Genomic DNA, 14,082 nt, shown 5'->3' on the forward strand with positions numbered 1-14,082 from the left:
TTCCTGGTTTCAGGTGGTTTTCTTTTCTTCTTCTTTTGTTCCGTGTTCCCCATTTTCTGGCCAGCCGATGAGGTTGTGGTGGTAACTTGGAGCACTTTACCATTGGTTTGTTTTGCGTGGACGATTTTTACTTACTTATATATGTTTCTCTCTCCTTATCTTTTGCCATTTTTTGACAGCATCCTTGTTTTTGAAACTTCCTTTTTCACTTTTTCATTTTTTCACAGCTAAGGAAGGAGATGTGTGTCTTATCTGCTTTATGTTTTCAACGTTTCTATTTTTCGTCTTTTTACTTATATATGCTTCTTTTATGTAGCTTATTTTCTCTTGCACTTTTTAGTTTGTTTATGCTTAGTCTCCATTTAGTGCCTTGTGTTTCCTATTGCAATGCAGTGTACATTTTAGCATTTTGCTATATTTTCTGTTGCATTTTTCTTCAATGTAACTGCTATGTTCCTACCTATTTTCAGTATTATTTTTCCTGTGTATTATTTTTCCACCTTGCTTATTTTAGCATGTTTAGGCATAGTCACTATTTAGTGCTTTGTGTTTCTTATGATTTGTTGTCTACTATTTGCATCTGCAATACTTTCTGTAAAGGGGGAAGGTGTGTTATATCTTGGGATTTCGATATCATGCATCTTCCCTGTTTCTCTGCCTCTGCTGCTCAGTCAGTGTGAAAGTGTTGGGTAGAATGTTGGTGTGGATGGTGATGTAATGGAATGAGTGGATTGCTGTGAGGTGGAGTGTCAGTTGGATCCTGGGCTGAGCAGCAGGGTGAAGTACTGGGTATTTTAGACCCAGCGGTGCAGGGGCACACACCCTATGACTTCTGGGTTCACCCTGTTCCGGACCTACAGAAACACAGAGTCTTCTGGGTGAAGTCAAAGATTCGTTTATTGGCTGCAGACCAATGACAGGTATCCTAGAAGTACAACAGCGTGTATGTTCTCAGGAGACTGCTGAAAATCATAGGAACGGACTTCTCCTTAAGTACAAAATATCATGCTCCAGGCACACATTCCTTGGTTTACGATATGGCCATATAAAGGTATACATTACAAACGAAAAAGCAGAGTCATGATGACCATCCCACATTCCAGTTCGGCCAGCCCACAATGATTTACACAGTAAGGTTCAGATCCCACGTTTGATGTAAATAGACCCCCCAATAAACATGAGCATCTCCTGTTTTGGGAAACAAGTCATAAAGCAGGAACAAGCAGGTGTGGAAGAGATTAGCCGGGGGATTGTGTAGAATGAAAGGGTTTTATGACGGGTCAAGCCCTGATGCTAATCACAGGTGGACGGAGGAAGGGGAGCTTGTGAGACCGGTTTGACCCGGGGCAGCAGAGCCAGCTGCCCAGGTCACAGAGAAGTCAGAGGGAAAGCCCATGTACTGAGAGGCTCGTATTAACTCCATCATAGCCTATGTGAGGGCAATGACAAGATGGCCACTGCTTCCAAAATGGAACCCGCGTAGTGAAGCTGAATAACGTGTACACAGTGCATTCACAGCTAGAACGGTATATAAAGCACTCGTACATGCCGCATTTACCATTTGCGGTTCGCTAATACCAAGATAGACAGGGGTAGGGCCCTGTCCCCTACGCGGTCCCGAATATTAAAGTACGACAGACCCTCCTTTTGCCCTTACATAGGCAATCACTATACTTATCTTAATCCGAGACTAGGTCAATGTTCACGAAGTCATGGAGATGTTGCTGTAGCATCATCCTACTACTTAGCTCGTCCCTCGATACAGGTTTCCTTACACATAAGGTAGTACAGAGACCACATATCGCGGGAGCACACTGTATACACAGGCAGAACAGGAAAAGAATGGCTAAGATCATTCCAATGACCATCAGAACTTTCCATCCCCAGGCAGATATCAATTCCCAGAACCACCCCACCAGTGACCAATCTCCCTTATCCACGTGTATGGCTTCAGATATTTTATGGAGTTTGGAGATGGCTTGATACACTGTTGGAGCATTATCTGGTATGAAAATGCAGCAACTGGATTGGATGACCTTGCATACCCCACCGCGGTCTGCAAGAATAACGTCTAGAACCATGCGGTTCTGCAAAGTCATAAGGCGATCCGCTTGGAGCTCAGCTGTCAGATTACTAAGGGCACCAGCCGTTATATTGACAGTGGATTCAACCACACGTGTCAGCTGTCTCAGGTTCCTACTATTGACCATAGGTCCCCAAAACGGCAGGAAACCCAAGAAGAAGTCTCCTGCTTCCTGACCGGCAGTGTCCTCCTTACTAATCACACCTCTCACAACTCTGGTCTTGTGATAGTCAGAGGCAGCAGTAAATGTCGGCGGTAGCAAGTTTGCAATATAACATGTGCCCGAGAAATCAGGGGGCAGCCATGTATATGCTCGGTCATTACAGATGAAATATGTGCCCTTGGCAGCCAAAAACGCAGGGGAAAACTGTGACGGGAAAGTGTACGTTTCAGTACAGTCACTTCTTCCCAGTTGAGCTCTAGGATTCTGACCATTACCCTGTAAGCAGAACCGACCCATGTGGGGTACGACCCAGATTGGAGATGAGATTTTTCGCTGTCTTTCACCCAGACTAATACTATACCCCGTCGCGTTCCATCCTACATAAGGTCTCAACTCTTCTTTTGGAATGGATGAGTATGCATCGATATCCCTACTCATATCGGCAACTCCTTTCATCAAAGCCTTATTATTGGTGATAGGTCTGATGGAACGCGGTTGGCGAGGGGAGTATGTATCTAGAGCATAGAGAAACATGGTTTGGAATGCCCATGACGATCCATTGTAACTATACGGCAGCACCAGGTAGGGAATACCCTTGTTAATGGTATGTGGCATTAACCCACATACCCAGCAATTGGTCGTATTCATTACCAGTTGGTGCTGGTGCAAGAGCTGGATAAATGAGTTATTTACGAACTCTGATCGTCTGGTGTGTTCGTGCTCAGGCAAAGGGTGAAAAGAGTGAGAGGAGGCAGTAGAAAGAGGTATAGGCTGTTCAGTGGGTGCAATGGGCTTTTGAGCGGAGAAAAACACAAATCCTACAATAAACATTATAATACTACACAGTGTAAAAAGGCACAAAAAGACAAAACATTTACTTTTCACAATTCTACACATCCTTGCGTTAAAGTTCATTTCCTCAATTGGTCTCTCCATCTTAAAAAACTCCATCCTCTACTCGGGCCGCTCGCGGTGGATGAGTTTCTTCTGCTAAGGGGCACGCCTGTCAGTCCAGGGAAACGCCCTAGACCAACCAGAACCGTTGACCTAGCGTCTTCGGCCTGTACCCCAAAGTCTTGGCACCGCGACCCTGCGGCAGAACCCGGATGGTGGTTCGAAAAACAAAAATCAAGAAAGTCCTTCAGATGGGAGAGCAAAAAATGTCAAAAGGAAAAATAGTGAGGAAATCTTTATTTGTCCATGGGCCTAGGTCTCAAATTATAGCGGAGACGGCCAGGTGCTGTTTGGTCTTGAAACAAAAGTTCAGGCTCAGTGGTGTCCAGTCGACTTGATGGTGGCACAGCTTCCTGCAGAATATTGTCACTCTCTTGGTCTGAAACTGTGCCTTTTAAGCGTGCGTCGCTGAATGGTACAAAACGAGGTACAATGTCTGTCTCTGAGTCGGCGATACCCTCCTTGACCCACTGGTCATATGGCAGAGGCAAGGGGACTACTTTGCAGTGGGTACCATGAATCCAGTGCTTCTTCCCTTTCACTCGCACTGCTGATCTTGTCGAAAGAAGAACAAGATGAGGGCCGATCCAGCGAGGCTCGTCGTTGCTCTTGCGCTGGAAATTTCGGACTAGCACCCACGTACCAGGGTTGATAGGGTGTCCAGGAGGTTCAGAGGCTTGGGGAAGAGTATCATGTACCTGTTGGTGCAAAACACGCAGTTTAACAGTCAAATCATACAGGTAATCGAGCAGTACTGGATGTTCTATTTCACTAAATTTCGCCGGTCTTGGCACGCCCCATACATTAGCCGGGCGGCCAAAGACGACCTCATAAGGGCTAAGCCCCACTCGTGAGTGTATGGTCATTCTGGTGGACAGGAGAGCTAGAGGCAGAGCGTCAGGCCATTTAAGACCGGTGCTCGCCTGGATTTTGGCCAGCTTGAGCTTTAAGGCTCCATTGTAGCGTTCTACTAATCCAGCTGATTGGGGGTGATTTGCAGCGTGGAACTTCTGCTTTATCCCTAGCCCTTCACATACATTCTTCATCACTTTACCCACAAACTCACTTCCGTTATCACACCACACCATTCTTGGCATCCCAAACCTAGGGAAAAACTCCTTCACAAGGGCTTTGGCTGTGGATAGGGCAGTGTTATCTTTCAGAGGATAAGCCTCTATCCATTTTGAGAAAGCACAAACAACCACCAGTACATATTTCAGGTTGTTGCATCTTTCCATGTGAATAAAGTCCAGCTGCAAAACTTCAAATGGACATGATGGGGGTGCAAAGTGACCAGCCGGAGTTGGGGTTCCCCTACCAGGGTTGTACTTCAAGCATACTATGCAATTCTTGACCACGTTCTCTGCACACTTGGGAATCCCAGCATTCTGCCATACTGGAGCCAACAACTTGCATATACCTTTCGTACTGATATGTGCCATTCCATGTGCCATAGTAACCACTGGAAGCACATATGCATCAGGCAACAACCATCGCCTATGTTCTGTCAGATCAATCCAACAACCATTCTCATCCAACTTACCCATACTTTCTCTCCACTTGCTTAACTCTTCCTCTGTGGCTTCAGCTTGAAGCGACTTCACACTCTCTATTGTGTTCTCACACATTCCCACATCATTAACCCATCTTGCGGGACCTGCAACATACATTCTAGTCTTCACATTCTGTGCTGTTTCTTTCGCGGTCTCATCAGCAAACGCATTCCCACGTCCAACATCATCTGTGACTTTCCTGTGCGCACTGCATTTCATGATCGCAACTTGCAACGGTAGGGTCAGTGACTCAAGGAGATCATTCACCAACTTGCCATTCTGAATTTTAGCTCCATGCGACGTCAGAAACCCACGCTCCTTCCACAAACGCCCAAAATTATGAGCCACGCCAAAGGCGTACTGGCTATCTGTGTATATATTCACTCTCATTCCTTCAGACAACACACATGCTCTCGTGAGGGCGATTAATTCTGCTGCTTGGGCCGAATTATGTGGCACTCGTGCAGTTTCCACGACCGTGTGCAAAGTCGTGATAGCATATGCAGCAGTCGTGTCACCATTAGGGAGCTTAAAACATGACCCATCTACCCATAAAGTGCCATCACACTCAGTCAGGGGAGTATCTTTTAGATCTACTCTCCCTTTCGTCTCTTCTTCTGTTCTGAACAGACAGTCATGTTGCTCAATCTCATCTGAGTCTGCTGGAATTGGCAACAATGTGGCTGGATTCAGCGTATTGCATCTCTTTATGTGTATGTGATTAGCTAACAGTGTAAGCTCGTAGCCCGATAATCGTGCACTAGTCAAGTGTTGTGTCTTAGTTCTATTTAATAATGTGTCTACAGCGTGTGGAACCATAACAATCAATGTGTTGTCCATTACCAAACCAGCAGATTGTCGGATAGACATCGCTGCAGCAGCTGTCGCTCTCAGACAGCTTGGCAATGCCCTCGCTACAGGGTCCAAGGTGGATGAAAAATATGCGCATGGGCGCGGTCTGTCGCCAAAAGGCTGTGTTAACACTGACAACACACATCCATCTTTCTCGTGAACATACAATGTAAAAGGCTTACTGTAGTCGGGGGTACCCAACACAGGTGCTGAACATAATGCATTACGCAATTCCACAAAACTTTTCTGGCACTCTTCAGACCATGGGATAGGATTCGGTGTGTCTTTGCATGTTAAGGCTAACAAAGGTTTTGCCAATAAAGAAAAACTAGGGATCCAATGCCTACAGTATGAAGTGATGCCCAAGAAAGCACGCACTTCTCTCTGTGTCCTTGGCACACTCAGCTGTGCAATGGCTTGAATTCTTTCTGGGGTCAGTTTCCTTCCCTCCTTCGATAAGAGATGACCTAAGTAGGTCACTTCTTGTCGACAATATTGCAGCTTAGAGAGAGACACTTTGTGATGGAAAACGGATAAATGGCGCAACAGTGATAATGTGGCTTCTTTGCAGATCTTTTCAGTATCCGCAGCGATCAGTAAATCGTCCACGTACTGAATCAGGATAGCGCCACTAGGTAAAACAAGTGCATCAAGCTGCGCTTTCAAAGCCTGACTGTATATGGATGGACTCTCACAGTAGCCCTGGGGAGCGCGTTTGAAGCGGAAGCTTCGGCCTCCCAGACTAAAACCAAAAATGTCCCTGCTCTCTTCTGCAATTGGGATACTAAAGAAAGCATTTTTTAAATCGATCACTGAAAACCATGCAGCAGAGGCTGGAATCATCGTTAACAAGGCAGTTATATCAGGGACAACCGGAAACTGTGGCACAACAATCTTATTAACCTCTCTAAGATCAATCACAAACCTGTAAACAGGTGGCTGTGAAGGATCCGTTCGTTTTAAGACAGGTAAAATCGGACTATTGCAAACGTTGCCTCTTGTCTCTTCTATCACACCCTTATCAATCAAGTCGCTGACAATGTCTAACAATGCTTTCTGCCCTTCATTAGAGATCTTGTACTGGGGAATACGTGGCAGTCTGACATTAGCCTTTAGAGTCACCACATATGGCGGTATCTCCAAGAGGCCCACATCATTGGGACCAGTAGCCCAAAGGGCATCCGGAAGGGATGACAATTCAGGTGGCATCGTGTTTTTAGACAAATACATTGGGGAAACCACTTTCTTGCCTAATGTAAGTTGTACTCCTGAAGGAGAACAATACAGTGTAGCGTGCAATCTTTTCAACAAATCTAATCCCAGCAAATTCTCACCACAACCTGTTGTCAGAATCAGGGGTGCTTTCAGCTCGCAAGGTCCAACAGAAAGTGACATGGGACTGGAAATCGGGTTCCTAACTGGGGCGCCAGAAAAACCTACTGAAACATTTATATCGCCAGACAAAGGTGCGCCAGGGAGTTTTGAATGCATGATTGAACTCTTTGCAGCACCAGTGTCTAGCAGAAAAGGCTCCGTTACATTTGCTGTAGTCACCTCAACATACGGTCCACTCTGATCCACTGGCACTGAAACAACTCCCTCTGTCTGTCTATGGCTGTCCTAGTAATCATTATTCTCTGCATCACCGTCCTCTGCATAATAATCATTATTATAATACTGGGCCGTATTACTAATCGCGTTAGCTTGCTGATCAAAGCTATTGATGGTATTTTGAGGAGGCAGAGGACGCGCGTTCTGGGGAACACTTCCACGCCCTCTGCCTCTATGAGCTTGCTGACCACCCCTACCTCTTGCGCCATACATATTACCGTTCCGCTGCATTAATTTAGGGCAACTGTATTTAAAATGACCTTCCTCTTTACAGTATGAACATTGGTTGGGACCTACAGGGACAGGTGGTTGATAATACCCGTTCATTTGCTGGTTGTTCTGAAACTGTTGGGGTTGGTGATAGACACCTTGGGGTTGCCTATAATTATTCTGACCTCCACGTGGCGGATAGGCCTGCTGTAAAAGGACCTTTGTCTTCAGTTCCTTCGTTTTCTTCTCCGTTCTATCTTTCTCGTCTTTATCTCTATTTTCATAATACTGTGCAGTAGCCAGTATTTGTGCTGAAGAAGAAACAGCCCAAGAACTTTCTGAATCTTTTAACTTTTTACACAGGTCAGGAAGTAAATTCTGCACAAACTTATCCACAAACAGCCGTTGGCCACCCTCAGTACTCATATCCTGCCCACTGTGGTCAATAAACGTCTCTTCAAACCTAGTAAAGAAGTCTGACACTGTCTCATCTTTCTTCTGCTTGCATGCAGATAACTTGTCCCAATTTACGCGCATCGCAGGCATTATTGTCTTCATATACGTAATGATTCTACCAGGCAATTCAGCTACTAAAGGTTCTGGTTTCGCACCACCAGTTTGTCTAGCATCAGCAGCAACAATGTTAGCCCATGTATCCCCTAGTTCTGCATTGTGATCTACATTACGAATTGATCCCCATAGAGGCTGTGGAACAACATTACCAAACAACATGTCTATGTCGGCCAGATTCATAATACATGACCCTGCCGTCTGTGACAACTCTTTATAATAACCTGCTGGGTTTTTACGGGGATCAGGCAAGGATTGCTTAAGCGCTAACACCTCTGAGCGCTTCCATGGAACATGCACCCAAACACGCTGGAAATGCGCTGCCACAGCGGGGTTACCACCGACAGCTGCAACCGCTTCCTTCCATACCGGGGGAACTTCTCTCATAGGGTATTGTCGCGCTTTTGCCTTTTTTCCCACAAGGACCTCTTTTTCAAACAATGACTGTTGGCAATCATCATTCCTAAAGGACAATACAACCGCAACTGCTTTATCTACTTCGCGGTCCACAATTATACCAGTTCCAAAATCGAACCTCACTCTACACAATTCCTGCGGGTTTGGATTTTTACCACTATCCTCCAATTCTTCACAGAGAATTTCGCACATTTTCTCAAACACATATCTCTGTTTCGGGGCATCCCATTGATGGAAAATGTTAACAACTGATTCCACATCATACAGTGAAGGAAAAACAATCCATCTACGCGCCATGTTATCTATTACCTTTTTCTCATCGGGGTTAGGCAATTGGCTGCGCAACTGCTTACGCTGTAAACCAGGAGTCGCACCAGATGACTCAAAGAGAGGAGACATTAATGTAGTAACCACATTAGCTAAGCGCTGTCGCGCTGAAGAAGAAGCTGAGGCGAGAACAGGGGGAAAAACAGAGGGAAGAAAAGAGGATGTAGAGACGGGTACTGGAGTGGTGGAAGGAAGAGTGTTAGGGGAGGCAGTTACTGGATTAGGCAAAGTCGCAGGAAGTGCGGGGGCAGTTGGAAGCACAACTGGCGGCGCTTGAGAGGGCTGCGCTACAGGAATAGGAACTGGCTGCAAAGCAACTGGCGGTTGCGGCAAGGCTTGCAGTATATGCACTGGAGGCGGCATATTTACAAGCTGGGGAGGCGCCGTGGCAGTTTGAGCATACGGGGGTGGCGAACTCAACAAATGTGACATCAGGGGATCTTTCTCCTTTTCTTCTGACTCATTCTGCTTAGAATGTGGCAAAGCTGGGTAACATTTGTCAATCCCTAACTTATGCTGCCTGTGCAATTGCTCACTCATTTGCTCCTCTTCATTGTCTTTAAATTGTACAGCTGCTTGCATTACTGACATACCTCTCTCTCTCTTATTCTTTTTCGCTAACTTAATTTCCTTCTGTTTGGCTTCCTTTCGCCATAAGCGGAAAGAGTCAAACATCGCCGGCCGGGCTTTCTTCTTAAACAATTTAATTTCCAGATTATCTAAAATATCGGTATCAAAACTACCATTTTGGGGCCATTTTAAAACACCATCTTTCCTGGTGTAGTGGATCCATACTTCGTTATATGCAATGGGGCCTACGCCATGTTTTACATAGAGCTCATAAGTTGGAGTTCCAACCAGAGGAACCGGACATGATTCCTCTAGCTGGAAATCTTTTCCACAACCCAAACAGAATAATCTACCAAATAGTCCAGAACCAGGCATCTTTGCTCACTAGTCTAGATCCAAACGTCAAAGGATTATCGAATACGATATTCTCGTGAATACACGAGTCCTCTGGTTTTGGCGTTTGCAAACTCCAAAGTACCAATTCAAATGATCCCGAAGGATACCAAAACAAATGGGAGACGCTCCACTTATACTTAACTGAATATTGCTGATCGATGGCGTCACCAGAAGACTCTCTCGATTGTTTCGCTCTCTCAAAACTCGTCAAGGGTCCAAAACAGGTCGATTAATCAGGGCAGCAGTCCTTCGTAGCCGTCGGGACGCGGAGAACCTCGCAGAAAAGACTTTCGGACCACGTCGACATGCAGGGGTCGATGAAGTGGCGGCCTTCCTCCGGAATTTCCACACGAAGCTCCTCACGAACCTCTGGCTTGGACTGGTACCGCTGAAATCGCCCCACGTTGGGCGCCAAACTGAAGTACTGGGTATTTTAGACCCAGCGGTGCAGGGGCACACACCCTATGACTTCTGGGTTCACCCTGTTCCGGACCTACAGAAACACAGAGTCTTCTGGGTGAAGTCAAAGATTCGTTTATTGGCTGCAGACCAATGACAGGTATCCTAGAAGTACAACAGCGTGTATGTTCTCAGGAGACTGCTGAAAATCATAGGAACGGACTTCTCCTTAAGTACAAAATATCATGCTCCAGGCACACATTCCTTGGTTTACGATATGGCCATATAAAGGTATACATTACAAACGAAAAAGCAGAGTCATGATGACCATCCCACATTCCAGTTCGGCCAGCCCACAATGATTTACACAGTAAGGTTCAGATCCCACGTTTGATGTAAATGGACCCCCCAATAAACATGAGCATCTCCTGTTTTGGGAAACAAGTCATAAAGCAGGAACAAGCAGGTGTGGAAGAGATTAGCCGGGGGATTGTGTAGAATGAAAGGGTTTTATGACGGGTCAAGCCCTGATGCTAATCACAGGTGGACGGAGGAAGGGGAGCTCGTGAGACCGGTTTGACCCAGGGCAGCAGAGCCAGCTGCCCTGGTCACAGAGAAGTCAGAGGGAAAGCCCATGTACTGAGAGGCTCGTATTAACTCCATCATAGCCTATGTGAGGGCAATGACAAGATGGCCACTGCTTCCAAAATGGAACCCGCGTAGTGAAGCTGAATAACGTGTACACAGTGCATTCACAGCTAGAACGGTATATAAAGCACTCGTACATGCCGCATTTACCATTTGCGGTTCGCTAATGCCAAGATAGACAGGGGTAGGGCCCTGTCCCCTACGCTGTCCCGAATATTAAAGTACGACAAGGGAGGCTGCTCCTGGTGGGGCTGATTACATCTGTTCTACTAAACTTACTAGAAGACCATCTTCATTTCTAAGTACTATAAATGTATTAATCTTTAACCTAACACGTCTACCGGAGCTCCTCCTTTCTTCATAACAGAAAGGCCTTCTTCATATCACATCCTTGGAATCACAGCTTGAGAAGCCTTGATCCTCACAGGTTTTTCTCGATCTTAAAACTTTCTTTATGAGAAGACTTCAGCATTCTAGGTTTTACAGTTGAAAAGGCTAGTGGAAATTCATGAGACAGAAGAGTCTTCAGTAGTCAGGATGTTTGATGTGCAATAGTTCTTCTGGCATCTGGAACTTTAAATGTGTGATCTGTGGATGCAGGAAGATAAGTCTTTCACACCATAGAATTGTCCCTGTTTATGTCTGTGGCATTCATTACTGTTTTTGTTATTTTTATTGTTTTTGGTAATGTTTTGGTATTGTTTATGTTATTGGTACTGTTACTGTTATTGTTATTTGCCAGGCAGTCAATGCTCTTTTGCCAGTGTTCGTTCAACACCAACTACTGGGATTATTACTACATCTTGTAACCGAAATGCAAAGTATGTTGTACGCCCTTATATAGAACAGAGGAGTAATGGGACATTCTCATCCCACCACTAATTGCTTCTAGAGCATGAGTAAAGACACCATATATGCACATACCTGGGATGAAGGTTTTTAAAATATACTGGCTTTGTAGGGAGCTATGAGCAGTAATATATGATGGTTATGTTTTGTGCTGGAGAGTCTTACAATCAACTAGCATTTGTAGAGCACTGCACTGTCACCCCTGGGGGTTCCTGGGCCTGGGGTGCGAGGTCTCCATCAAAAAGCCAGGTCTTGAGGAAACGAAGGCAGAGGGGAGAAATGAGCAGAAGAAAGCAAAACAGAGGGCAGAAAAACAAGCAGTAAAGGCAAAACAGAGGGTGGAAACACTAGCGGAAAAGGCAAACCAGAGCAAGAAACCAACAGAGGAGGCACAAACAGAGGACGGCATGTAGACAGGCAGCAGAAGCTAGCAGACTGTGGGCAAGCTAGACAGGAGAACTGTCGCGAGGAGCTTGCACAGGGACCTGCTCGAAGGGGTTGCACTGCGGCCTCCATTAAGTAGGTCCAGGGGGGAGGGCGGGGCGATGAGTGGCAGGAGAAGTTAAATAGCAGGAGGAGGGAAACAGCAGGAAGAGGGAAGATACGAGCTGAAAAAGGCAAAACAAAGGTCAGAAATGCAAGCAGAAAAGGCAAAACAGAGGGCAGAAAAACTAGCAGCAAAAGGCAAAACCGAGGGGAGAAAAATAAGCAGAAAAGGCACAACAGAGCAAGAAACGAGCAGAGGAGGCACAAACAGAGGGCAGCAGGTAGACAGGCAGCAGAGGTAGTGAACTGTGGGTAATCTGGACAGGAGAACTGTCACGGGGTAGCTGACACAAGGACACAATTGTACAGTTGGAACCATGTATACAGTTTCCCTCTACTATCACCTCATATTTGGTTTCCCATTTACAGGATCCTTCTGCTGTGAAATATCCTCATTGTTTTAGTCTAATAGAGTTTCATTTGACATTTATCAGGATCAATTCATGCCCAAGCAGACATTTACAGACTTAGATATGACCTCTAATCCCTCGATATCATAAAAACTGTTCAAGTAAATGTTTTCTTTACTTTTCATTCTTTCAGATTCTACAGAGTGTGTGAAATGTCCAGATGACCAATGGCCCAATTACCGCCGAGACAAGTGCTTGCCAAAGGAAGTTGAGTTCCTCACCTTCTCCGAACCACTGGGCATCTTGCTAGCCAGTGTGGCTGTCACTGGTTCTCTGTTGCCAGTCACCATCTTGCTGATCTTCATCAAGCACCAGGACACGCCCATCGTCAAAGCTAACCATCGAGCTCTCAGCTATGTCCTCCTGCTGGCTCTTGCTGTCTGCTTTCTCTGCTCCCTGATGTTCATTGGCCACCCAGGTGTGTGGACCTGCATGCTGCGTCAAGCGGCTTTTGGAACCATGTTTACATTCAGTCTTTCTTGCATGTTGGCCAAAACCATTGTGGTGGTCTTTGCATTCACAGCCACAAAACCCAACAGTCAACTTAAGAGATGTGTTGGCCCAAAGTTGCCCAACAGTGTGGTGCTCTTTAGCACCCTTCTTCAAGTGATGGTTTGCACCTCTTGGCTGGTTAGCTGCCCACCATTTCCAGAAAACAATATGACATCTCAGCTGGGAAAGATCATCATTGAATGCAATGAAGGGTCAACGAAAGCCTTCTGGTGCATGCTGGGGTACATGTGCCTCCTCGCGGGGATCAGCTTTGTGATTGCCTTCTTAGCCCGAAAGTTGCCAGATAGCTTCAATGAGGCCAAACATATCACCTTCAGCATGTTGGTGTGTGGCAGCGTGTGGGTTTCTTTCATCCCCGCCTACCTTAGCACCCGGGGGAAGCACATGGTTTCAGTAGAGATCTTCGCCATCTTGGCATCAAGTACTGGCTTGGTCACATGCATGTTTGTCCCAAAATGTTACATCATCCTGCTGAGACCAGATATGAACACTAAAGAATACCTCCTGAGAAGCAAAACCATCATGACGAGATAGAGTAACAAAGGTGCTCTTTGCAGACTCTATGACAGAACAACACATTATCTATTGAATGCTGGGTTGGTGTTTAATGAAAGTGGCATTTAGTAAAGGCCTATTGCAAGCTAAAGGAAGAAAAAAATGAAAGAGCACAGAAAGGAAAGGAAGGAGCTCAAGCTAGAGAATGGAGAAAAGTGGGAAAATAACTTGCTCACGCATAAATATTAAGATAGATTTTGAGTTTTGTGAGATGGGGGCTGTGCCTTCTGCCTGTCCACTTATGTCAAAGAGAATTCACAAAAGATGCTGCAGGTGATAATCCTCTGTAGCAGGCAACACTGAAGGAACCTGATATGAGTAATTGGAAGCTCGCCATCGCTAACCATAGACTTGAGGTTGCTTACAAAGTATAATCATTTTATTACATTTGTTTATAACTTATTAACAATAAAACTAATTATGCATTCAACCACAAGTACATGTTCCTTGAGTATG

General features: G+C 45.6%; 1 protein-coding gene across 1 annotated transcript in view; it reads left to right on the plus strand.

Moving 5' to 3' along the window:
• LOC146782779 (extracellular calcium-sensing receptor-like) overlaps positions 1-13,605 on the plus strand; it is a 55,175-nt gene extending 41,570 nt beyond the window's left edge. The window contains exon 6 of the mRNA XM_085637249.1: positions 12,692-13,605. Within this exon, the coding sequence (XP_085493375.1) occupies positions 12,692-13,605 (914 nt within the window). The remainder of the gene's footprint in view (positions 1-12,691) is intronic.
• The last annotated feature ends 477 nt before the right edge of the window (positions 13,606-14,082 follow it).

This window comes from Triturus cristatus, chromosome 12, assembly GCF_964204655.1.
Source record: "Triturus cristatus chromosome 12, aTriCri1.1, whole genome shotgun sequence".
NCBI lineage: Eukaryota > Metazoa > Chordata > Amphibia > Caudata > Salamandridae > Triturus > Triturus cristatus.